At 35.5% G+C, this 26,977-nt stretch overlaps 1 protein-coding gene across 9 annotated transcripts in view; it reads left to right on the top strand.

Moving 5' to 3' along the window:
• STXBP5 (syntaxin binding protein 5) overlaps positions 1 to 26,977 on the top strand; it is a 100,784-nt gene that overhangs the window by 31,646 nt on the left and 42,161 nt on the right. For all 9 annotated transcript variants that reach the window (XM_040058216.2, XM_040058213.2, XM_040058214.2 and 6 more), the window contains exons 5-9: positions 8,682 to 8,816; positions 9,898 to 9,961; positions 12,293 to 12,376; positions 21,241 to 21,364; positions 22,417 to 22,495. In XM_040058216.2, coding sequence (XP_039914150.1) covers positions 8,682 to 8,816; positions 9,898 to 9,961; positions 12,293 to 12,376; positions 21,241 to 21,364; positions 22,417 to 22,495 — 486 coding nt within the window. The remainder of the gene's footprint in view (positions 1 to 8,681; positions 8,817 to 9,897; positions 9,962 to 12,292; positions 12,377 to 21,240; positions 21,365 to 22,416; positions 22,496 to 26,977) is intronic.

The raw sequence follows: 26,977 nt of genomic DNA, 5'->3' as shown, positions 1-26,977 counted from the left end.
GCTGTTTGTTAAAAGCAGATGTTCATTAGCCACCTGTTAGTTCCTGGGAAAAGACAGTGTTTCTGATAAACTCAAGGGGAGTTTAGTCCAAGTGCAGTTCATCAAGGCTGGGGTGTAATGAGCATTTCTCAGATCAGAGAAGTGGGTGACAGAGGCATGCAGTACCACAACCCATACCACAACTAAAGTCAGCTCCTCTCAGCCTCTACGTTCTCCAGTTGCAAGCATGAAATTGTTATAAACCTAATCAATAAAAAATTTAACGAACTTCATGTTGTGGGATTAAAATCTGTTTGTAAGGATAACTAACTTCTCAAACAGGACTTATTTAAAGTATTTTGTGTACTGCAACACAGCCTTATAACTGTCTTCTCTAATGATGCTTTGTCAGTTTGTGAAGGGAGATTAAATATCTTGGAACTTATTATATGACTGAAACAATGATTGTAATGGCATCAATATTTGCTGTAGGACTCCATTGAGGCAAAGGTTTAAAATTATTTGACTGATTGGGTTTACCTGGAAGTGTGCTGAAAGTGCAGAAAAGCAGTATTTGTGTCCTGTTTAACGGGGATTGAACTTCAGCCTGTCACAGGCAAAATTTTATTCAGATTTTGTTTCTAGATAATGATTTCATAAGTAAGGTTTAGATTTGAACTAAAAAGTTGTCTTTTGCATAGAAAGCGAACTAGCTGTTAGCTACCCAGATGCAAGGATTTTCTTAGTCTTGAGAACTATTCTTAGTCTTTAAACTGTGTTTAAAAAATGAATTAAAAAAGCAAGTGATGAGGCTATGACTTCATTAATTAATTCCATCATCTTCTGGCACAGCCTTTTAACAGCTGTTATTCCCTTCTTTTAGTCACGTTCCCAATGTCTAACAACACAGTTTCTAGATTTCATATTTGTTTATCCTGTTGGCAATTTAATTTGGCTACCTCACATTTAAGTGTTTTAAACATCATAAGATACAAACCCCAGAGCTAGCTTGTTTATAAATGCTTGTGTTGTGGGTTTAAATATTTTGTAAACTCACCTAAAAATTTGGGGTTTAAATCTGTAAATTATTTCAGAATGCAGTCTCTAGTATATGACAGGAAAGTCATGTGAATTCTTGCTTCTCTACTCATGACTTTTAAGAACAGGGGGTGGTGAGAAAGAGTTGATTCCTTTAAATATAATTCTATACCATTACAGGCTTTGTTCTGATATATGGAAAATGTCTTTGGGTAACTTACATCATCTTAGATTTGAGCAAAACATTTCTTTAAAAGCAATGGCCAGGAGTCCTGAAAGATGCCTCTTTTTGTTGAATCATTAAATTAGTTAAGAATCTGTAGATTAAAAATTGACCATTAATGGTTTCATAGCTCTTGACCTCATTTTGTAACAGTGATAGTTAATAATTTGAAGCGAGTCTTCTGAAGCGGGGATTGGTGAGGTTTTACATGTATAATAAATCAGTTAGCTGAAATTACTGACAGATGTCAATAGCTCAGTGCAAAACAAGCTAGTTCAAGTTTTCTATCCTTTTGTTTGCTCAGTTTGTGGGGATTTTGCAGCTGCTCTGTGTTACCAAAGAAGAGTTAGGAGATAGCAAACCAATGTCATGCTTGGCCACTGTTCCTTGACTGTGGGAAGTGGTGTGTAGGGGCCAGGACAAAAATGAAAAATGATGAGGGACAGTTGCTTGTGTGACTTGTCATGCAAGTTAAAAGTGTCTAAATACTGTCTCTTTTCAGAATGCATAATTCTGTGTGTGTGCATAGTTCTAAGTGTGTGAACTGAGTATTTCAGGTTCCGTACTTCTCAAAGATGCCTTCAGTGGATCATGATCTCTTCCTTTGTCAGCTACATATCAATGTATAAGTGTCTTAAATGCAAGATTGTTGTGTGTTAACAAGTAATGCAAGATTCATGTCCAATTTGCTTTAACTCAAGTTATAAATATAAATGTTACACTAGACTAGCTCTGAAATAAGTGTAGTTAAAACATCTTGTTAGAGTAAGTACTGAAAGCATATTGAGACAGATAAATACATACATACATATATACTTACCTAATCTGGCTTTAGTTTCCTGCCATGCAGGAACTGTTAAACTTGATGCTGATCTAAGGTGTGAAAAGTCAAACATGCATCCCTAACCAGCCAGGGACTTTCACAGATCCTGTTTGAGAGGGTGGAGTGACAGACTAACTTGATTAAAAAAAGAAAAAGTAGCATGGGATGACAAACTTGAGGCCCCTTTGCCAGCCAAAGCAAACCAGCTTTGTATACAAGTATGAAAACTTTGTTTTATTATCCAAGACTTACATCCTTCTTGAGCTGACATCCCCTGTTCTAATGCCAAAAGAAATTTTGTTTTTATGTTAAGTCACAAAGCAAGAATGGTGTAAAAATAGAACTGAGTGTCTTGTGCGAGTGCTCTGCATATCGATCCCTGAATGCCTTGATAACAGTTTAATTTTTAATGTGTCAACTTCTGTGCTGTGGGATTTAAATAGTTTTCCTCAACATAAAACTGCATAATTCAGAGTTGCAAAATTATGCTTAAAATATCTTTGGCTTTCTATCCTGCTGTAAACAGCAGCGTTAGTGTTGTTTTTGAAACACTGTCTACAGAGAGTGGAAAATCCCACTTGTTATTAAAAATTAGTTAATAATTATTTTAATAAGAATTAATCCCACTTACTTATTAATAAGATTTAAAACTTCTATTGGCACATATGTTACCTTGTTAGATACTGTAACTGTACTCAGCCTGTACCTTAGCAGACTTGAGAGTTTTCTTTCACCTTGAATTTATAAACTGGCCAATTCTGCCACTTGGTGGATAGCAGAAGGACATACAGGTTGTCTTGCCTGTGAGAGCAGGTGATAGACTTTGTTTACAGGATTTTGGTTCATTTTTCATGCATAATTAAGTTTTTTGGCTTGGGGTTTGTTTTCTTTTTTTTCACACTTTTTAAGGTCACTTTCTTCAGAGTGAGAGGAAATGATCACTGGGTCTGCTTGCCCTGATGGTGTCATGTAAAGCCTTTTACCTAGTGAGCTTAAAATTTTAACTCAGTGTTGGTTCACTATAGAATGTAAGTAGAAGGAGCTTGATCTTGTTTCAAGAAACTAGTGGAAGAAAATAAACATATTGACTGCCTGCATTTGTCATATACGTGAATGTTTCTTTCACAAGGATGAAATTGCTTTGAAAAATGTTTCCTTGAGGCCATGCATACATGCAGAGTTCCACATGTCAGTGTGGCTGATGGAACTGCCATTGCACCACCTGCCTTGCGCTGCCTTTAGCACTGAGGCAGAACCAAAATGCCAAGTCCTGTCACTCAGAAATTTCAAATTGCAGAGAAACGGTTTTTAAATTGCATCAGTTGCCCTGTTAGCTGTACTTTTCACATTGACTTTCACAGTGATATGAGGCACATAATGGCCAACTGCCACGTTCCTGAGCAGAATCTGACCTCTAGTCCTAAAGTTCTGCCTAAATGACAGGCTTCTCCATCAGTGATAGAAATAATTTTTCTGTCTCGTGTGGTAGGGCTACATCTCTGATGTGGCCATTTTCTTCTGCAGTTTGAGTTTGTGACTCCCCACATGCAACCAATTTGAAAACTAAGAGAATTTTTCAGTATTGAAAGAATTTACACAAAACACTACAAAAAATCCCCCTAACAAAAAAACCTGCACTATATAGTTGTGAACTCTTCTTGGTGTGTCTGACAAGCCAGTGGTGTGGTTACTTTTTGTGTTGCCCTAAGATACTTGAGTATCTTGCTCTGACACATGCTTCCTCCACCTTGACATGGCTAGTGTCTACAACTCAGATGCTGGACACAGGTGCTTCTTAGCTGCCCCAAGAGGCAGCCATTCAAGTAAATGTGTTTGGAGAAGCACCGTTTGGAGTGCTGTTAAGGGATATAAATGGAATCAAAGTACCTGGTTCCTGTGATATACTGCATTTACCCACATGTTCCTTTGGTGGGACATTTTTGGGATGCATTGAAGAGGATTTCTTCCCATGCATATGCCTTCTGGTCTTTGAGGCCTTTTTTTGTACAGGTAGATGTTCTAAGCTTGTTGAAGTTTGATCAGATGTGGATAAAGGCTCTTCTTCAGCAGTCAGGCAGTATCAAAGCTGCTGCTTGCTTCTGTGAGTATGTCGTTTTGACACTGGCTTTTGACTTTTTAGAAGTCCCTTGGAGGACTTTGACATGAGTCCATGGATGTGGACTCTACACTAACACTGGAATTAAACTTCTCAGCTTCTGAATCTTACGTGGTGTTGTCATGTATGTGAAATGTTGAGGATACAGGTGTGCAGAATACAGCTTTGATAGCTTCATCTTTTGCTTTTATTTTGCCTATACAATAATGATTTGAAAAGCTGTGTGCTTACAGTTACTGCAGACCTGTAATGATAGCCTGAGTCACTAGTAATATTTTGGTGATTTAACAAAGCCTGTTATCAGTGTTTGTCATACTTCAATGTATTTGTCACTATGCTCTGTTAAAGCAGTGAAAAATTCTGAGGAATGTTTAATGCTTCATAATGCAGTAGACTAGGAAAAGGTAAAGATTAATTTAGTGTCATAATAATACAGTCAAGCTAACAGCCTGCCATTTTTCCTTAATATTTCCTCTTAAAAAACAAATTCTTTGAATAAAGTATTAATTTTATTAGTTGTGTTCTTTAATACTTCTGTAATTAAATTCCTGTAGGGAGTACTATCACTTGCTGTATTAATTGTTTTGATATATGTTGTGAAACAGCAGCAATTAAGATTTTTTTTAAATAGCTTTGACAGATTATCAGAAAAGATACATGGTCTGCAATTAAGAAAGGGAATCCTTTCAGCAGGTTTACAAAAAACTTATTGAAGAATCTCCTCTCTTTTCTAAGATTCTCCCATAAGCAAAATCCTAAATTAATTTTAATTGGTATTAGAGCACTAAATATTTTATCGTTTTTCCCTGTGGGTGTGTCACTTGTTTTTCTGTCTATAATTTTGCTTTCTTGTACTATTGGTTCAACTCTGACAAATTCAATTTGCAAGAAAGAAAAAATTGGGGTTTTTTTGGTTTTGGTTTTGGTTTTTTTTTTTTTTTTTTTGAGGGGTGGGGAAGGAGTGGCTTTGCAAATACATGTGTGGTGAAGAGGAAGATTTTGTGCTTACAGTAAATTACAGCTACAGGAGAATTTAAAACTATCCTGACTGCTTTAAGGTTTTGTATAATAGTGCCTCATTTTAGTGGTGATGTTAGTTTATGCGAAAATCTTGCTGTAGATTTCACGTTGAAAAAATAAATCTCCTTAAAGCTTTTTTTTTTTTTTTTTTTCTACAAAGGGATCTTTCTCTTTGTGAAGATACGGGAAAGTGAAATATTTGAAATGACATTCTGTGCCTAGTACTGGTTTATGCTAAAACTTTGGTCTGTTTCATGAAATGTACTACACTTACTGAGGGAGCTGAAATTGCCTTGGAGACAACATGAGGAATCTGTTGTGCCATGAAAGAACTGCCTGCAAAAGCCTACTTTCTGTGGCTGCTGGCTGAGGCAATTCCAGGCTGTCTCTTCAGATGTACAAAACTGGACGCTTTTAAATCGTAGATGCTTCTATTTTACTATTTTTGGGCAGAATGGCTTGCTACAGGAGAAAAGTATGGTCATCTGCTTTTGTCTGCTACATTGTTATCAGGCAGTTGGGAGTTGTGTGCAAGAAAGACTAGTACAAAATTTCTTCATCTGTAGTCTTTTTGATACGTGTTCTCAACAATTGATTATATTTTTCCCTTTTATGTATATATCCATTTGTGGAGAGGGAGAAAGGGGAAAGACTGCTCAAGCTGTAGAAATGGCTAGAGGATTATATGTCCAATTCAACTTCTGTTGCTCTTAAAATACATTATGGATGAAGTCTATTCCAATCTTGTGCCAAAAAGATAGGTTTCTGAAAGAAAAATCTACATTTTTCAGAAAAATAAAAATGCTGTCTGTGGCCAAGCATCAAATAAGCAAGTATTTCATCATTACCAAGAGGGCTCAAACCTTTTGTTTCCATCCTCCTAAACGAGTTTGAATCCCTTCGATCATCAGTCCAATTCTCAGCAGAACAAACAAGGCTGCTGGCCATTCAGATGATTCTAGCTTCACTGATTTTTAGTTTTTAAGAGGGCTGTAACTCTTCCAAAATTGTTAAAAATATACTTAGTTTGAGGTGAAGCCTTAATCAGTGAGGAGAGAAGTTTATTGCATAAACTTTGATGTTGGAAATATTGTTCTGTAAATTTTTTAGGTAAATACAGTTATCTGAACTGAGTAATTCAGTCAAAATATAGTTGAGTTTCTGAAAGTTGGAAGACGTACAGTTTTTTTTAACAAAATAAAATACTAAATATATTTTTTATTTGCAAATGGAGTAACATTTACTACATTCAGGGAGAAATGTTGGTTCTTATAGCAGGATCAGCATGCCATTCCTTTTGGGTTTAACTAGTTTTTCTGTGAATTAAAAGATCTAGGAATATCTTTTAGTTTATAGAAAAATCACACAAGTCTGATTGTAGAAGAATGGTAAAATACTTTGAGGAATAAGGTTAAGAACTCTGTTACATGCCTATTCTTTACAATTTTGAAATCTTTTCAACCTCCTGCCTTTGAGAGTTTGTAAATATTTTGTGAAGCTATTTGTTCTGCTCATTTACTGTTGGCAGGGACTCACTTCATTGTTTGCTAACTCTTGACAAAAATAATCTCAGTTGCACAAAGGAGACAGTAAATTGAATATGCCTGCATATTCAAGAAGAATATCAAGAATATTGAGGAGCTTCTTTAAATGATGTGAAATAGATTGGCTTTCATAACGAAAGTTTTGGACAATTGTAATTAGCAGTATTAATTTGCTAATCGAGACAAGCGTACAGCCCTGCTACTGATTATTTTTTCTGGCTGATTTTGGATTCAACTGATCTGGTTGCCAGCTGCTTCTGGCATGTGGAGTGCTGGCACAAAAAGCCGCTGTGGTGTTGCGGAGTGCTGAAGGTTTGTGTTTATGCTCTATCTTCGTATATAGTAACTGCCTGCCTAGGACGAATGTGTACCAATGTACGTGCTTTAGCTTCCATTAAAATACTGGTTTTAAAAGGATTTGGGGGAAGCACAAGTTTTCAACCTGTGGTGGTTGCAGATTAGTGTTCTTTGTTAAATGTGTTATGACCTCTGCAGGTTGAGTTAGAAGGGCATTTAAAGTCATGTAAGTAGTATTTTTTTTTCTGTCAAACATCAATGAAAAAGTTAGTGCAGCCTTTGGCACAAATATTCAAGGACAAGAAATTGAGTTGGAAAGCAGATAGATTAGGTATTTGCTGAAGCAAAGTCCATTTCCTAATTAGGAAGAAATAAGTAAAAAAAAAAAAAAAAGAAAACAAATGGTACACTTGTGAATCCAGGTAGCATAACTACAGAAGTTATAACTTTTGAAACCTGAAGTGCAAATTAATATCTCTTCAGCCATAGCAATTTCTCTCTTTGCTGCTGTTAGCCTTTCGTTTCAGCTCAAGTTGGTGTGCATATGCAGCATCTAATGCAAAGGATCTAAAGCTGTTCTTTGCATAAATACTTAACAGCCTTGTGAAGTGGTGCATGGATTTGGCAATAAGCAACCCATTTGGGAGAAAACAAGAACAAAAAAATTGTAAAGCTAAGGATTAAAGCTGTCAGAACAAATTCTTGTTGAATAATTGTTTTACCTTATCACTAAAGCATTTCTGAAAGCCCAAGTTTGATAACTAAGTAATTTGGCAAATTCTTTCAATGTCACACCCTGTCAGATTAAAAGGGTTTAGAGTGTCCAAAAAGTTTCTAGACTCCAGCATTCTGTTTGTACGGTCATTATTTCCTTATCCTGAAGAAATAGTCAACAATAATCAGGACCCAAGGGGGCAGAAATAATCAGGTTTTCAAGTGCTAGTATTTTGCTGGAGCTACAGTCAAAGGGGAGTCCTCCTCTGGTACATACAGTTTTTAGCTATTGAGTCTCGTTCAGGTACTCCCTCATAGCAGAAGAAAAAACCTAAAAGGCAGAAAATTAAAACATGATTGAAGTAAAGTTACAGCCTGAAATTTAAACTACTTTCAAAATTACTTTTATGATTGTTTAGGATTACTCTAAGGTTTTTCCCTATAGGTGTTAATTTGGATTACATGTAAATTTACTTCTCTTGAGTTATAGCTTTTGTCTTTGTCCTTGCTTGAAATCAGCCTTATCTGCACATGATAACTTTTAAAATCCTTTGTTCTTTAAAACTTGAAAGTAGATTGATTCCAAAGGGGAGATTTATAGACTATAGGAGTATTGTATTTTAAGTTTGATGTGACAGCAATCAAATATATTCAATATGATAATTTTTAGAGGTGACTATAATTTCTTCATCTTTTTCAATGATTTAAGAGTTTTAGAACACCTTGCTTTCTATTTTTTGTTCAGCCTAAGGTTGTACTTTGTCTGTTCATCTCTTACGTTGGTCATATACTGGCTTTTCTACTTTACCTCAAACTTGTCCTTTATATTTCTGTTTGCCCGTTGCCTTATTTCTGCCTTTTGATAGCATAATGTAGGATAGCAAAAAGACATTTCTTTAATTCCTTTTTGGTGGCTTTCTCTTTCAGGATAACATTTTGTCACCTGCCTTTCCAAAGCAAATGGCTATATGTGGGCACTGAAAGAGGAAACATTCACATTGTCAATGTGGAATCATTTACTCTCTCAGGCTATGTCATCATGTGGAATAAAGCCATTGAACTGTGAGTTTAACCAAGTTTTGTCTGTGGAGGGGAGGGAACAGCAGTATCCCAAGTGTTGGAATCCCATCAGTTGTTGTCCCATCAGTTGCAGGAATACCATTGTTATCTAGAGGGGCGTCTATATTCATCTTGCTGCACTACAAGCACTATCGAAGTACATAGTCATGTAAATATTTTTATTTTCAAGAATGTGAAGTGCTAATATTAATATATGTTTCTACCTTTTAGAAGTATTTTATATTCCTGGGATAGACATGGAAATACACAACATAGACAGTATAGAAATAGATGTAAAAATCACTGTGTGGGGATAAAATCGAAGAACAAATAATATACATTAAACTATGGTGTGGCTGGTACTTGGACAGACATGTCACTTCTACAGTTAGGGACTAAAGACCAAAGTGTAAAGAAAATGCATTTTTTAAGAGGGCTGACGTTTTCTGAGTTGGCAGTGACTTTCTGAAATGCAAATTTAAACAAGTCTATTTCAAGAGCAAAGTACATTTTATAGCTATTGTCACTGCATCTCCTTTTTTTAATGTTAAAATTTTATGTGCAAATATAGTGGTTTGTGGGGGAAAGATGCAGTTATGTACTGCTCTTCCTATGCTGGTGTTTTGTTCCCAGTACAACTTCTTTCAAAAATACATTAATTCCATCACTTGCCAAAGGGTGTTGAAGCAAACACAGGTCTTTATTAGTCCGTCTTCAACAGCAAGAAGTCCACATAAAGTGTTAATTCTGTGTTATTCTAACAATGGCCATCTTGGGCAGTTTATGAATAATGGCAAATCTTGTATCCCAGTGTAAATATAAACATCCTACTGTGTCAATTCTGCTAATGGTAAATTTATTGTTGTTGATAGGCAGTAAATTAGTCTTTCTTTAAAACAGAAACTAAATGTCTACAAACAGACATGGTTTTTATGGGCTTGAAGATAAAAGTAAAAGTAACTCCATTTTGAAATGTCACAACTTGTATACATGGAGTCGGTATCTGCAGAATCTGTATTACTTCCAATTACTTTGAGGTACCATTTAGGGCAATGTTTTTTTAATGGAAATATTTCTTTTTTAGGTCATCCAAATCTCACCCAGGACCTGTTGTCCACATTAGTGACAATCCAATGGATGAAGGAAAGGTAGGAAATTTTAAAGATTCTTCAATACATTATTTTCAAAGTAAGACTTGTTTAAAGTATAGATACTTTATAGATAAAGTATAGATACTGCTATTTAAGGAAGGATTAAGTATATGAGGACAATGAAGGTAATACAAAGCAAGGTACAGACGTGGCTGTAGGGCACATTGCTAGAATAAATCATCTTATAATTGGAAACATTTGAAAACACAGATGAAAATGATTAGCTGCAAAACTTCTGGAAATAAAAGCAACAAATTTTACTTGTGGTGATAAAAATTAAGATGTTACCAAAAAACCCACCAGTCATAACTAGAATGCTGAAAGTGTGATGGAAATTAATTTTACTTTATCATACTCTTGGATGTTATTTCACAACTTTAAAATGCTTATTTATATTGCATATTTATATAGAATACCATGTACTTTGTCTTTAGATTAAGTAATCTGAGACAGGGTTTTGTGAAATTTGACATCTAATTCATACTCCCATATTAAGCCATTTATTATAATCACTAGGTGCTGTTTGCTAATGAAACTGGCTTACAGAACAAGATATTTCAGAAAAGTAACCCAAAATATGTGAAAAAGATCTATGTATTACACTTGTATTTTCATTCTTAGGAGATAGTATTAACATAATCATCTGTTCTTCTTGATGAGAAGTTTTACAGTACGTATTCTTGAAGCCCTTACAAGACAGAAGTCCTTGTCCTGTGACATGTCACTTTGCTTACTAGTGTTCTACATATGCAGGAGAAATTTTTTTTTTTTGGTCTACTTTGTGTTTTTCATGTCAGTAGTAGATTAAATTGCAGACAGGGAATGATCCTATTGTCTTGGCAGTGGTTTGAAAGTTTTAGCTAGTTATCAGCTTGTATCCTATACACCTGAGGTTTCAGTTCAGCAGAGAATTTAATGAGGTTTTTTCATTTGTATGAAGCTCACTGCAGTAAATGCATAACTCTGTAGAATTAGGTTTGAATCACATTCCACGTTATGAACTCTAGCATATGAATGCAATGAAGCTGTTGTAATTTCAGGAAATACAAGTGTTCAGTTTATTTTGGTGTATTCCACCCCACATCTAATTATTGTCAATTAAAGTTTAAAAATTACTGGTTTTATTCATCAGGCTTCCAATCAGTGTTTTGAAATCTGACCTTATGCTTTTCTTATTTCTCATAAGAAAAGTATTACTAAAAAACCCCTGTGTAGTTGCAAAAATCCCCCACTTTTAGAATTTGTTCATGCTTTTAGCTTTCTAATCACAGTGTTTTTTCTAATGTTTTAAGATAAAATAGAAAAATTAAAATTTATGGCATAAGATAGACAAGATAATTAAAAATAATAGTGTACATAACATTAATGGGAAAAATTGAATATTCACTTTTACTGGATCAAACATGTCTAATATTTATGGTATTTTAGTGCTGTAGAGCACTAAATATTTTATCAGCTTGTAGGAGATCTGCTATTTTTGTACTGGAGTCAACTGTACACCTTCAAAATCTTAATATGCTGAAAAGACTATCCAGGCAAAACCTTAGGTATGGCATTAGATTGCCTTATGTTGGCCATGGTTTGGTTTATGTTTTTTTTTTTTTTTTCCATTAAGAGAAGTAGCACTTAAGATAGGAGAGCAGAACACTTAGATACTCAACAGTGCGTTAGACCGGCTCTTAGGAGCAATTTGAGTCTTCACTCCCTGCAGTAAAGGTTTAAACTTGCTTCTTGCAAAAAGATTCTATGGGAAATTATCTAGTTTAGTTTATCTTGCTTTCCTCCTATGAACAAATAATGTTTCTGGCGTTCCTTCAGCCAGTTATCTCAGTTGTGATTAACATCTGGAGAAAGCTCATAGTGCATAGTTTCTTCACAGACAATGAACTCTTACTGAGAACTTCAGGGGCAATATTGTGTTCTTCCAGCTAATTTAAGCACAACGAATTCCAGTGAGGAAAATGAGCGATAAAGTTCTCCTTTTCAAAACCCCTTATTTTCAATCAGGGTGGAGTACACATAACAAGGTTTAATATAGATCTTTCTGCAAATCAAAGCTATTTCCAAGGAATCTTCAGAAGGATGCTTCCATTTTTTTCTAATTTTCCATGAAAGTCCATTATATCTTCTGGAACTTGAGGACAATAAGTACAAAGTAAACCTTTCTAACATTGACACCTTCACCTCTTTAATTTTGGTTTTTATAGCTACTTGCAGTTACTATATGTAGTATTATGCTGCATATCCTTTGGGACAAGAACTTCAAGAATTGCAAATTATATAATTTTGCTTTTCCTTATAAAGAATTAATGTATGTTCTTAATGCAGCTTCTGATTGGCTTTGAATCTGGAACGGTGGTATTATGGGACCTGAAGTCAAAGAAGGCAGATTACAGATATACACATGATGAGGTAACATTTTTCATCTGCACTACTTATTCTGAGGATATAATTCACTACTCGAATAGTGACTTTCATTATTTTTTAATCTCCTGCTTCTGTCACCACTGGATCAATAAGTAGTTCTCTTTGAAATTGTGATTACTGGAATTTTTCTCTAAAAGAGCAGTTGGGCTTGGGTAATAAACTTCAGACCAAATAACTTGACTGAGTTTAAGTTTGTAAAATAATGAATGGTGGCATGGATTTCTTCACTGAGCTTTTAGATCATTTTTCTGTTAATTGTGTGACTTTCACCTGTGTTAAGGGCTTAAGTTGAAACAAGATGGTTTAGCAATTTCTGTAATTTGGCATCTCACATATTCTGGGAACGGCGAGAGGAAAGAGCAGGGGAAGAAACCGCTAAATAGATAGTCTCACTACAACATTTCTCTAACCATCTTTTCTCTGTAGAATAAGATCAAGATCAATTCTCTTTGAATTGATCTGTCTCTTTGAAGACTGGAGGAGGTTTAAAAAAAATTACATTAGGTAACATTCATTTCTTTAAAACTTGATTCTTGCGAGAATAGACATTTTGAAAGACCGAGATTAAGAAGAATGAGTCAGCATAATATGCAAGGTGATGTATTTCATTTAAAATAATATAAAATTGGTCTTGATTACATTTTGTTGACTGTAAAATGGCGTTGACATTGTTCAGTACCAGCTTTAGGGTTTTTGGTGGGGAAAGGGGAGCGGGGTTGTTGGGTTTCTTTGGTGGCAGTCCTGGCTCTGTGCTTGTGTGCATTCTACCAATCAAGAGTTTGCTTGGATGGGGAGGCTCCGAAGTAGTCTAAGCCTTGGATCATCAGAAATGTCCATATAACCCCCGAGTATGTTATGCAAAGAAGTTTTTCTCCCTTCCATTTCCATTGCATGAACCTAATTAATTCCCTTTTTTTTTTCTTTTTTTGGAAATTTACTCATGTATTCATCATCTTTTTTTCCTAGACCTCTTCCTTGTCATGCTCTTCTCTAATTTTTTTAACCATTCTATTTTGTCTTTGTTTTATAAAACGGAAACATAGCAGCATAGTATATATGAAGCTGTGGGCACACTGGATTTATCATGTGGAATAATTGTCTTTGGACTTGTTTTCTTTTTCTCTTGATCTTGATATTGTAGCCTTTTTAGGCATAAAGTAGATGCTTCCTTGAAACAACCCACTATAAAACCCGAGACTCACTCTTCAGGTGCTACTTGTCAGGCCAATGTCCTGACATTTAGGCATCATTTTGGCATAGTTGGACAGTAAAAATTAGTCTTACTGCAGTTTTTCACTGAAATTCTGATTTCTGCTTTGACTGTGGTTTGGTACTGTCGGCAGACTTTACCATCTTAATATTGTTGTTCTAATTTTCCAAGTTGATTATGAATAAACTGAGCAGTATAGATGCCTGAGGATCTCTACCATTTAGCTTCATCTGTGAACTAATCAATTATTGCCAGCCTGTCTTTACTCCAGAGTGCTTTACTTACTTAACCAGTTATTTGTTTGTTCAAAGATACCTAGTCTGTTTTGTCTTAGTTTCCTTTGAGATTGTTATTGAAGGACTTTGAAAATTTTGTAGACAGCTTAAGTGGTGTTTTGCCTGTTACCATTCTTGGAGGTTCGTTTGATGATAATTACCGCTCACAAAAAGCATGTTGACTACTTCTGTCTTGTGTATTATACATACTATTATCTCATTATTTATACTCGTATTGTTATCTCATTATATACTCATATATTAGCCATGTGTCAATTGACTGTTCTTTATTAAAATTTTGTTGCAGTTTCTAGAAACTTACCTAAAGTAGACTCCATGCTGCTTATTCTGTGGGGTTTTGTTTGTTTGTTTGTTTGTTTCTATTTTGTGGTCCATTTATTTAAAAATTGACTAAATATCAGTCTCAATATTTTTTGAGCAACCAATTCTGACCTGAGAGGCTGCAGACATCAGTGAATAGTTCAGATGTTAAATCTTTGATTTTTCTTTAGGATTTAGAAGTGAGTGCATTTAGGTGTTCAGTTTGGGTTTTTTGGTTGCAAAAGAGGTGATGAAATACCTCAGGTCAGACCCTTGGTAAAGAAATGTGCTTATCATAACTTGGGAATAGTTAGGAAGGAAAAAGGGGAAAAAAAAAAATCTGGTAATGTAGTGGTTTCCTTGCTCATGAGAGTGCACACACAGAAAGACTCAGAGTGGAACAGTGAAGCAGTGCCTGGTCTCAGGAGATGATCTCTGTCTCTGGTTAGTGTGGCGCAGAGCAAAGAAAGTCCTTTGCCATTTTGTTTCCTGCTAAAAAACTGTGTGAATTTGAACATTTCTGTGCAGAGAATCTTTCTAGCTAATTTCTTGTTGACTTCCTGGTTTCGTGCCGTTGTTACAGAGCTTCTTTCACGTGCTGACTGTACGGGCTGTATTCCATCATGAACATGTGTGCCAACCTACCCTTAAGGGACAGGGAACATCTAATGTCACAACATGCTTCACCTCTTCTCTCACAGAGGATAATTCATATGACATTCTGCCCCATAGCAGGAGCAGGATTTTAAGCCTCAAGATTTATACTCTTGGTTCTCCACTTGTTTGTGATGGGGACTCTTCAGAGTGTGGAGTTGACAACCGGTAAGAAGAGAGCTACTTAGTCCAATCTTGTCACACTTGCCGTCTTAGAGGGTGGCTAGGCTTCCTCAGGCATCATGAGCAGGATGGCCAGGACATTGATACCATGTAACTTGAAGGTCTGTGGGGTCTTTCGCCATCATTTGATGCAACTTTAACTCAAAATTTTGGCTGTGTGCGGGGATCCAAATGTCATCCTTTCTTCCTTAGCAGAGGAAGATCATAATGAGGGTCAAAATCCCTGTGTGTCCAGAGGATTGTGGAGATATCTGTTTTTTCCTGCGGGAAGACGTTGAATCCAATTAAATGGGTTTATAGCTTCCTGCTTGGTTTTGTTTCAAGTGGTCTAACCTTTGGAGGTTTTCTTGAAGCAAATTCCCATGTTGTGGTAGGACAGTCTCATTTGTTGCCTGAAAGCCAGGTTAATGGGACGCTGCACACTTCCTTCCTGTCTGAACACGTGTGCCTTCCCAGCACCGTGGGCTTATAGCTGCAGCACAAGGACACTAGGACACTTGTCCCAAGGACAGGAGCAGGTGGGTAACATTAACCATGGTTGGGGGATGCAGCTCTAGGTCATGATTAGGGTTAGTGCTGATTGCTGGCATATTCTTCCCTCCAGAACATTCTACTTAGAGGAAACATGGCACTGGAATAGGCTGGAACATGCTGCAGCATTACAAAACAATTTAGCTATAATTTGTACTTGATCTTTCTATATTATGAATTGAACCCTGAACTTAAGGTAGTATTTTTTATTGTAACAGTAATATTTTGAATATTTAGAATAAATTAGAATAATGCACAAACATAACATTCTTTGTCAGAGAATTTGGAGGAAATTATTTGTGCGTAATGGAACTGCAGCTGTGAATGAACTTTTGTTTAGAAAATTTCTTTGAAACCCTTTACTCAAAACAACCCTTTTGTCTTGGGCAGGCTCAATGAAAAAGTAAGATTAAATTCCTTTTGCACCATTCTTAAGCCTTTTATATGCAGACATTGAGGATTTAAGGAAAGTAAGCTGTGCATTTTTTTATGTGACATACAGTTTATATTGCAATCATTTCCCAACCTGTATGTTCATGAAAGAAATAAAACAAATTTCTCAATTATTAGCTTTTTCCTTAATAAAAACCCCAAATCCCTCAACTGTAACTTCTGAAAACTAAAGCTTGTTTTATAATCAAGTCCCTTCTTCAAGTAATATTTTGTTTGTTCTGATGTCAAGTAAGCTTTGACAGCATTAACTGTAATGCATTATAGATTACTATTTTTAGACTCAGTGTTCTGGTACATGGTTGAGTGTAAGAGATTATTTTAGAGCATTAAAAACATGTCAGAGTAGCTTGTGGAATTAAGAGGACAGGGGAAAGAGAAACAACCCTGGTATGTGACTTGCCAGAAACCAAAGTGTGTCAATGTATTTCATGTCAACGAAACAATCTTCATGATGTATTGTCATTTCAGTCTCAGTAGCTACATTTTTTTGTCTTCTTCCTTTTGCAGGATTTTTTCCCTTCCTTAGGTTCTTGACAAGAGCCTAGCATAGGTACTCCCAAGTTTAAAAAACTTTCTTTGTATATTTTGGTGAACCTATACAAAAGGAGTCAGTATCATCACCCGTTCGTGTTTAAGCAAAAATGCTGCTCATGTCCATGGAAATCAAAGGACTGTCATATTAAAGCTGTGAAATGTGGATAAGATATATTAAATAACCAGTCTGGTTTGCAGAATAACTAATTATGGACTTTGCCAGTCATACACAGTGTATTTCGAGAACAATTAACTCACAAGAGAGTAAAGGATTATTGAGAAATCCAAAGAATTATGAAAGGACTTATCAATGTCTCTGGTGCAGTCCATATTTGCAGTAGTCTAAATTTGGTGTTAGAAAACTGGATTCAAAAAACTCTCTTGAAAAGAGGGTTAACTGCTTAAATTAATAACTTTTGTGTTTACGTCATTGAAATCCTTCTTGCACTGTTCTGCTTTTGGCTGGGATAGGTTTAGTTTTCTTTCTAGTAGCTAGCACAGAGCTGTGTTTAGATTCACTATGAATAACTTTGATAACACATTGATGTTTAAATTGTGCTGAGTAGTTCTTTTTATTGCAGTTATTAAACTGTTCTTACCTCAACCCATGAGTTGTACCATGTTTTCTGATTCTCCCCCAGATCCTACTGGTGCGTGAGACACTGTGTAGTGCCTGGCTGCTGGCTGGGGTTAAACCATGACAGATGAGAAGAGTGGTCTCAAACTGTTCCAAAATCATCTGCATGTAATCACCTGTGAGGCTAAAATAAGCCTGTAGGAATTTAAAAGAATGGGATTATTTTATCACTGTTTAAGGAAATGAAGCAGCTAAATTCCCCTGGTGGAAAAATAAGATAAAAATTTGAGTCTTTATTGATGAACTTGTCACTTAAATTGCAAGGTTACCTTTAAATTATTCATTTTTATACCTCTTAAAATTACCAAGGACTGATATCTATTTCTAGGGATATTTACAAGCTATTGCAGAAGTAAAAATAAATAAAAAAAAGTAAAATGTTTTAAAATATGCAATAATCTCTTGAAAAGCTAGTCATCTACTTAAGGTATTTCTGTAAGAGTCTTGCATATAAATGTTTTTGATTTTATTCCTCAGACTTTTTTGGTTTATTTGCGATTGCATTTTACAGTCCTATGTAAGTCTCCCTCACTTAACTGCTGCAGCTTCTGCAAAAATGTTTCCTTCTTAAAATCAGGTATACTCACCTTCTTTGCAGACAGCATAGCAGTAATTTTTCCACATGGGATAATCTTTCTGGAACAGATGGTGAATTGATTTTGTGTTTGTGTACAGCCTGTCTCCACATAAAACTCAGGGATAGTTTCTACAATTTCCAATAAACTTTAGTCGTATGTAGGACAGCAAGGTCAGTTGTGGCTTTAGTCAAAAAAGTAAGATACAATTCCCTACTCCCCCAGAAAATACTGTCTCAGAAGTTTGAAACAAACTTCCCTTGAGTACAGAACAGGTACCATATATTTGAATTAAAGTGAAGGAGATAATAGAAATGCTTCTAATTAGAAACCTTCAATGGTAATTAATTAAATATAAAGATTTATCTAGGCAAAGTTGGTTGTTTTTTTATTAGAGTTCTTTCTGTGTAACTTCCTGTAAAGATTCCCTGTATTTGGTTCATGTTTGTAAATGGAAGGACTCAGAATGGTGGTGAGGTCGGGGCTCAGTTCACCTGTGCAGACAACTCCACTTATGGATACAAATGTCTTGTGCCTTAAATATCACAACAATCCTCTGTGATACTCGGGCATGATCTTGTTATAAGGGGTTTCTTCCTAGTCCCATATGACACAAAAAGATTTGAGACACCAGCTGATAAAAGCATACTGCTGCATTATGGTACCAAAAAGAAAACAGGAAGTTTTAATCATGATGAGAATTAAGATGAAATCTGAGAGTTTTATTCTGCATCAGTAAGTTTTGTGTAAAATATTAGAATAAAAATCTATTACTCCTAGTGGCTTTTTAGACTCTTAGAAGATTTGTGCAGTTTTGCAGACTCAGTGGATTCTGCTTAATTTTTCCCTTTTATGTATTCCTTCAAATTCCAGTACTAATATTAACCCTGGGGAAAAGTATCAAAACTTTTTTGCTCCTGTGTATGGAGAAGATTTTTTTTCAGGTATCATTTTTATTTTGGTGATTGAGACTGTTGCTAGTCAACTAGTGCTATCAGCTAGCTAGTACTATTTAAGATTATTGTACTTTTTTCATTATGACTGTCTTGTCACTAGGCCAGCTTGTTGTGTACCTCGAGATAGTGCTGCAGCTACTTATGGAGTTGGTTTTAATTTTTAGGCTTACAAGAATATGTGAATTGTGTGATAGCAAAGGATTGCTCAATACAAGTTTATCATACCCAGCCCACAGAGTTGGATTATTTTAAAACATATAAAGCTTATATTTCAGTTATATTAAAAAAAATATTTAGCTGCATTACTGAATATAACAAGGGACTCTAAAGAGACTAAAACTAGGCAGTAAACAGCCATAAAGCCAAAAGGCTCATTGCGCTCTTTCAGAGGTTTTTTTTTTTCATCCCTCCGTGTTCCGTGCAGAAAGTGAGAGCAGCATCCTTCTCCTTTGTGCTCAGATCTCTTTATCTTCTTAAGCATTAATGCTGTTTTAAGAGTAACAGTTTGAAACAGGTTGAAGGCATTTGCCTTCTCTTGACTTTCACTTTCAAGAAAAGGAAGAAGTGATAATTTCTCAGATTTATTCTTCCTTCCTTTTATGAAACTTGTTTTCTTACTGTTTCTTAAGACCTATTTCTACACAAATGTGGATCAAACTATACCATTTACACTGCAGTCAGCCTACTGTTGTCAGGGTTAGACTTCATATGGGAGATTATGTAAAATGTGCTGATTGCATTGCTAAGCATGCTGTAGACAGTTATTTTCTCAGTGACAAGACCTTTTTTTAAATGTAACCTTCTCTTTCCTGAGTCAGCACTTTCAAACTTGTTGATCCCTGGTTTTGTTTGTTATAATGTTGGCAAATAAAAACAAATTTTCAATATTTTTGCAAGATCTCTTTTATAATACCCGTTCTTGCTAAATAAAAATTTATTTGACAGGCAGAATGATTGAGACTGTTTCACTTTGACACCAGGGGACATCATGAGGCATGTAGGTTTCTGAGCTACGTGTGTAGATGTGATATTGGTACAAAGAATCTGTCTAATAAAATCTATAGTGATTCCACAACACATAGGGAACAATATTAAATTTCACTAAGAAATGCTAACCTTAACCTGTAGTTTTCATATATCCAGGTGTTACGTTATTTTATATTGGGGAAATTTTTATTGGAGGCTCTAGACCCATGTAGAATAGTCATTTTCCTCTGTCATTTAAGCTCTGGATTCTCCCATTCAGTTTGCTGGAAACTGTCTTGTCTCTCTGTGTAACATCATGAAATATGAAGACCTGATCTGTGTATAATCAGTTTGAGTAAAGCTCACTTGGATCTGTCTTGAGATGCGCTCTTCAGCCAGTAATTACTGCTTAAGCTGTCATTGCTGGTTACAGCTCTCTACTGAGCGCACACCCAGGTTTCCTCACAGAGGAAATCCCAAGGTCCCTGAGGAGCTGGTGTGAGTGTAAGCCCTTCTTACAGACAGAATCACTACTGGGGGTATTGTAAAGCCCATTAGTTTTCACTTATTCATGACCTGCTTTTCTAGTTTACCTAGAGTAACGTCTTCATCATAAAATCTGCCATTTCAGTAATGCCAAAGTTCCGCATTTTTCCGAGTTAATGGTTTCTTTTGCACCTTCTGTGTAGCAGAGAAATACTTTAAGGTTTGTTTACTGATATTATCTTGCTATCACTAAAATTCCTTTGAACATCACCTAATGGTTTCATGATGTCTCCATGTGCTAAAAAATATGCTGGGAGCAGAAATGGCACCAATCTTTTCTTGCTAGGTAATATTCTTGCCTTATTTGTATTCTTTGCATCATTGTTTACTTTCCCCTTGCCTGAAGGCAGCAACTAGATTTTATTTATTTAGCTGTTTTCTGTATATTTTATGTGGCATGGTGTAATCGTTCCATTCCTAATTTTAGGAATGTAGAGATGATTTTGTATTTATGGAAAGATTTACAAGTAGATTCCTGTGCTTTCCTGTACCTCAAAGCTGCCTTTGCAATATTAGAGCATCCAGGCTAATACTCTGCTTTCACCATCATAATTTCAAAAAAGTCTTGTTACTTCAATTCTTGTTTTATCGAAGTTTTGAGCCAATGCTTGCCTCTTGTGCACATCCACATAAACATCTCAAAATTATATGTAATTCTTGAACTTAATAATATGATCCCATGTTTTTTGTCTGGACAGTATGTTTTTCCTAATTCTGAAAAATTTTGGTTAGCAAAGCTTAAATAAGTCCTTGCAGTTATTCTCTTCATGGAAGAATATTTCAATACTACACTGATGAGAGTGAGTTCCCCCCTTACACTCCTAAACAGGTCACTACAGAAGAGAGAGTAAGAAAACTTGCCATGGGTAAATTAAGACATAATAGGATAGGGATTATTTAATTAGTAGTTTCTCTAATTGGATTTTTCTGTTTAATGTCATTGGGGAAGGTGTAATAATAAAATAAATAAGATAGACAACTTACGTTGCTCTGCTTTTTCTTGCACAGGCTATCCACTCTGTGGCTTGGCATCATGAAGGAAAGCAATTCATTTGTAGTCACTCAGATGGCACCTTGACCATATGGAATGTAAAATCTCCTACCAAGCCGTTCCAGACAATCACTCCACACGGTAAGATGAAAATGGACACCCACTGCACTTGACAGCTCTTAAAAACATAGACGACTTGTTTTCAATAGTCGTGTGTTTTGAAAAAAACAAGTATTAGTCACACTTGCAATGAAGTAAAAATCTTTCTCAGTCATATCAGTTTCTCATAGATTTCACTTGAGAAAGAAAAATCTTTATGAAATAAAGATCCAAATTGGTGTAGCTTTCTCTAAATCTCTGAACATTAACCTTGTCTTTCACACAATGGCACTGATCTCAAAGTTAAGTAATGCGTATTTTGAAGGGCTTGCTTTTTGCTTGACTTTACAATGCCATATATTATTGAAAATATATATATAAGCAAGTACCTGGTTTATGTATAAATGTGTAGATTACCACATAAATTTTTGGAAAGGTTTTTAACAGAATAAGATTAGCATCTGGTAAGATGCTCCCACTTCTGAGAGGTCTTGCATTAATGTTAATCCAGGAAATTAGAAAATATAAATATAAAATATACTGCTGCTTTTCAAGTAAGTTCTACACAAACGCCAGGCTTACATGGTGTGCATGTCTCTATATCATGTCTTAGCAACTTATTTACTTAAATTTTTAAGTGTGGATGTATCAGTGAGGGTAATTGCACTGTTGAGAGAAAGTGGGCTTTTCATGCTCAATTGGAGTCTTGGCCCTGAAGGATAATACACAGGATAAACCTCATTTGTAAGCTGACCAATTTTAATTGCAAAAGGGTAGACACAACATAAATTTTCAGTCTCCTAGTGCTACTTAAAACAGCACTTTAGGGAAGGATTATACCTTTGAAAACAAATATTCTACAGCTGTCAGGTTTAGAGTTGGTTTTTTTTTTTTCCCTAAACATTCTAAGTTAGTGTGTCGAGAGCTTTAACATGTTTTAAATTATATTATTCCAAGGCATACTCTATAACTGTCAAAGTTGTTGAATGTATGTTTGCGTGAATTTTATACTTCTCAAGCTGCACAGTGAATTTCATTACTTGCCAGAATGTTACGGACCTGTAAGATTAACACGGGAAAATCATTTACTTTAGGAAAGCAGCTGAAGGATGGAAAGAAGCCAGAACCCTGTAAACCTATCCTTAAGGTGGAATACAAAACAACTAGAGCTGGGTAAGACTTGTTTTGTATGCAAGATGAATATATGTAACAGTGAAACACTCTGGGAATGGACTTGGTTTCCCAGTTGTTGGGGTGCATATTCTCATGGTACAGTTTTCTTTTAGCTTCAATAAATCAGATGAATAAACTACAAAAACATGTATAAAGGAAGTACTATATACAAACCAACTATGCTGCGAATGCATAATCTACACTCTTCTTTCATGCTACTAAAACTTTTATGCATTTCTGCTCATTTTTTTTGAGAGTTCTAAAGAAAAAAAGGCTGATAAAGCGCAGAAGACACCAAAACAGACATGATAAATTGAACTTTGACAAATAGTATCCCGAATTGAGTATTCTAAATCTTGAATACATGTTCCTCCCCCCTAAAATGTTATTAACAGAAGTTTTTCTAGTAGAGTGCAGTAATTTATGCAGTTAAATGTGCCTAATTATGCACATTGAGAATGTAACAAAGCAGTAATTGCAAAAAGAAGCTCAGATGAAATTACAGTATCTAGAGTAGCATGTTTTTTTACCAAGACTGCAGTTAGGACGGATGGATTTCATCAACTATGTGGAATTTGCTTTATTTGTGGTTCTAAAATGTTTGAGTAAAAAGTGCAAAATAAAGTTAAAATATTCATGGGACTCTGTTCAGCTGTTTGTAAAAGCTGACTTTTTTTGTTTGTTTATTTGCTTTCTTTTATATTTGGGGAGGTATGTACCATTTTTATTTGCTTATCAGGCATTCAAATCTGTAGGAGATGGTTACTTAAATGGTACAATGCAGTATGTGTTGATATACTCATTATATCACCAGCTTTAGGTGCTTTTATTTTTTGCTAAACATGAGGTAAACAGAAAATTCAATGTCTGGCTAGCGCCCACTTTTATAAAAATCTGTCATCAACTGGAAAGCCATATTTTACTTACAAAAGTCTAGATCTGTCTGCGTAATCCTTTCTCAACTGATATATCAAAAGCTGATCTAAAGAGAGATAATCAAAAAATCTCAGCTTCAGCAAGTTACAATTTCTGCAATCAAAAGCCTTCTTTTATGAATTGTCATTCTGAAGGAGAAGATGAGTTTGGAGCTTGTTCAGTGGCATTGTAGTATTACAATGTGAAAACTACTTGACTTTTCACATAGTTTAAAGAGGAGTTTATTCTAGTATAATTTCTGAGAATCCTTGGGGGTTTGGGGAGGCTACTTTTTCCTAGTGTTTGGCTTTTTTTTTTTTTTTTTTTTTTCCTGTTGCAGCGCTCACTTTCTTGTGTTTGTTCAAGCTGAATGTTTTGATACATTTCAATTTACTCTTTTCTCTAATGTTTTCTGTCTTCAGTGTACTGTGAAATCTGCAATTATTGATAACTCTTCCTGAACTTGAATAAAGAGAGGGAGGGTGGGAAAAACCCTGCAAGAAACAAAACCCCATCAGTCTGTGTGGTAGAAAAGCAGTGCATTGGAAATCTCCATTCATTTACTGCTATGAGTACTTCAGTTTGTACTTCAATTTTCAGTTTCAGTTGTAATCTTACAAGAATTTTAAGGGAAGACAGGACTGCCTTTCTGTCTACAGAAATACCTAAATTTTTGCTAGATTTTCTATTTACCATTTGGAATAGTTTAAGTATGAGCAAGATCAGATTTAACTTTTATCTAAAGTGCTGTCATTTCTTATTTGTGGTTTAATTTCTGTAGCACGTAGGAGAAATGTTTCTGGACAGGACAGAATTTTTCAGGCTACTGAAACAATGTAAGAAACACATCAAATAAACTTTTTTTCTAAAGCAGTTCACCATAGCTGTTCTTCAAAAACAAATTTAAAAAAACCAGAAGAAAACAAACCAAAGCAAAAAAAGCTTACATTTAAGACATACTATTTAATGCTTGTTTAAGTTATATTTCAAATCTTTATTATGATAAGATGTTAACTGTTTCCATGCTCTATTTTGAACGTCTTTCTATCACCACTTTTTTGTTTCTCCCTTATCTATCTCGGGTGCTCTAAGATCTAGCTCTGTTTCAATAGCTCCTCCAGTGGAAAACATTTCACTGATATGATCTTAACCATTTTTTTTTACTGCTTCTGATTCAAATAAGCTTTTTTTGGACAAAAGGGTTTCAGAACCACGCAAAAGGAAGGACCATAACTGAAGGCAACCTATACTAATGGCTGTAGACACTATTCCTTTTACTGTTGCAGCTCTTATTAATTCCTTCTCCCTTTTTTTTTTCCCTCCCCCTTCATTTTGTTTTCCATATTGTAAAACAGGTGTCAGGAAAAAAGGAGGACATAAGGCTTTTCTTGGGTCACCTATTTATTTGCTAATTTCGCAGGATTTTCTGTTGCTTTTTGTTTGGTTGGTTTGACTTTTAAGTCTTCTGTGAATAGTGCAAAAAGTAAAGTGTCCGAGTGAAGTGAAGAGCCAAAGTAATTTACCCTACAACAAGAGTATGTCTGTAGCTTTATTTCTGGGAGAAAGGTTACTATTGATGAATAAAAGATGAAAAAGTACATTATTTTTATATTCCTTGTGCAAAGTGGCATATTTTTGCAGTCTCAGAGCACAGTATCACTGTACTGCTGCCACTCTTCATCTGAAATACTCCATCCTTTTGGGAAGCACTGAATTTCAAAGGTAGCATACCTTTTGAGCTTTCTGAAATGGTTCCCATATTGCTTTTTGTGTGTACTTTTCCTGTCTAAAGTGAATCTAGAGACACACTCAAGCCTCCTAATGCCACTCCCTCCTCCTGCAGATTCAGTCCTTCCTAACGCTACCTGGTTGATAATAGCGTTATGGTAGAATTGCCTGTGTCCAATAGAAATTAGAGCTCAAAAGACTCCATGTGAAATATAGTCCAGAAGGGTTTTGTTTTGGTAGCTGATGCAGTTGTCATTGACAGATGGAGCAGTGCCTCTTAGCAAGATGATTGTGTGCCATTGTGCCCTAGAGGTTACATTAGTGATGATGTCTCCCACTAAAGTAAAAGTTGTTAATGTGTTCATTTAGTTTGAATAGTGTCATTTTCTTGTGTAAGCGCATTGGTTTAAAACCACACTTACCAAAATAAATTTGTAGTTTTATTTTCACAACTACTTCAGGACTTCAAGTATTAGGGTAAACTAACTCTTGAAGTCTTTTCCACCTTCATACTAGGATTAACTTCTCCACAGATTTACTCATGGTTTGAAAAGTAAGCCAGATGGTACCAATGACCTGATTTCTCTATATACCATTCTTTCATACATCTGGATTGTCAGAGACTGGCTCACATTTCACAGTTTACTTCTAAAATTGAACAGAAACACCCTCCTGGGTTGTGAGCCACTCAACTCACAATTGTATTATGTTTTCATATGTTGCAAGACCTAATCCTGTGTTTTCTACCATTTTTTTTCAATGACCTGTTGCCCCCTTTTATAGTCAATTTCTCACAGTATTCTCCAAGTGCTTTTATGTATTTCACTGATGAGGAAATTCATGTAAGGGGATTAGTTGCGAGCCTGCTGAAGCTGAACTGTTTCAAAGAATCTCTGTATGAGTAGCTGCTAAAAATGCTATAAATCAATTCTGTAAGATCTGAACCCTGTTTTTTGAAATGTCTTCCATTGTTTCAGGTAGGTAAAATGCAATTCCCAAAGCTGAATCAGTGTCATCTATTATATCAAGTACAAATCTTCTATATTTTTATTTAAAATTATGTATTTCCGTTGCTAGATGGACACGAAAAGAACAATGCTCACGCCGTCAGTTGTCAGAGCAAAAAAGCGCGTTTATTTCTCAACCTCAATTTATATAGATTCTGGACAATGACCAGGGATTGGAGAATGCGATTTTCACCTCTCCGACCCCACTGGTCAAACTTGAAGTCTGTTAATTGTCCCTCCTCCAGAGATGAATGAGAAAACAATCACTTGGTTTATGTTACAATCCATGAGAAACTCCACTACAAAAATGCAAACATCAGAAGGCTGAAAATATCAGGGCGATACATTTCTAATTGATGTGCGCTAACCTTTTAATATGTATCCACAGCTGAAGGGCAACACTTTAATTAGAAAATACTCAGTCTGTGTTCATGGTAAATCCATGGTTTCATGAAGATATGAAAAATTCATACACAAACTTGTACTGTTCTTCCTGGCAGACTCAAGTCAGGTTTAATCTTGGATTCATTTGTAGAAAATCTGTGTGACAGATCAGTGTGCTCTATTCTTAGCTCTTCCATCCTCGCTTCTAAAGGATACAGTCTCTGGCAAGCCTGCCCAAAGCAGCTTGATTACCTTGAGAAATAAAACCAGGAGAAGCTGACATACAATTGTCACTGTGACGTATGAAAATTAAAAATTGTAATTTGTTAATTTGTTACTGTCAGTTGATCTCAGTGAATCTGCAGATCTGATAATTACTACAAATTGTCCTGGCAGCATTATTGTTAAGGAAACTTGATAATTTCCATGGACAAAAAAATACTGCAGT

The sequence above is a fragment of the Hirundo rustica genome, chromosome 3 (assembly GCF_015227805.2).
Source record: "Hirundo rustica isolate bHirRus1 chromosome 3, bHirRus1.pri.v3, whole genome shotgun sequence".
In the NCBI taxonomy this organism is placed as follows: domain Eukaryota; kingdom Metazoa; phylum Chordata; class Aves; order Passeriformes; family Hirundinidae; genus Hirundo; species Hirundo rustica.
This window is presented reverse-complemented; position numbering and strand designations above follow the sequence as displayed.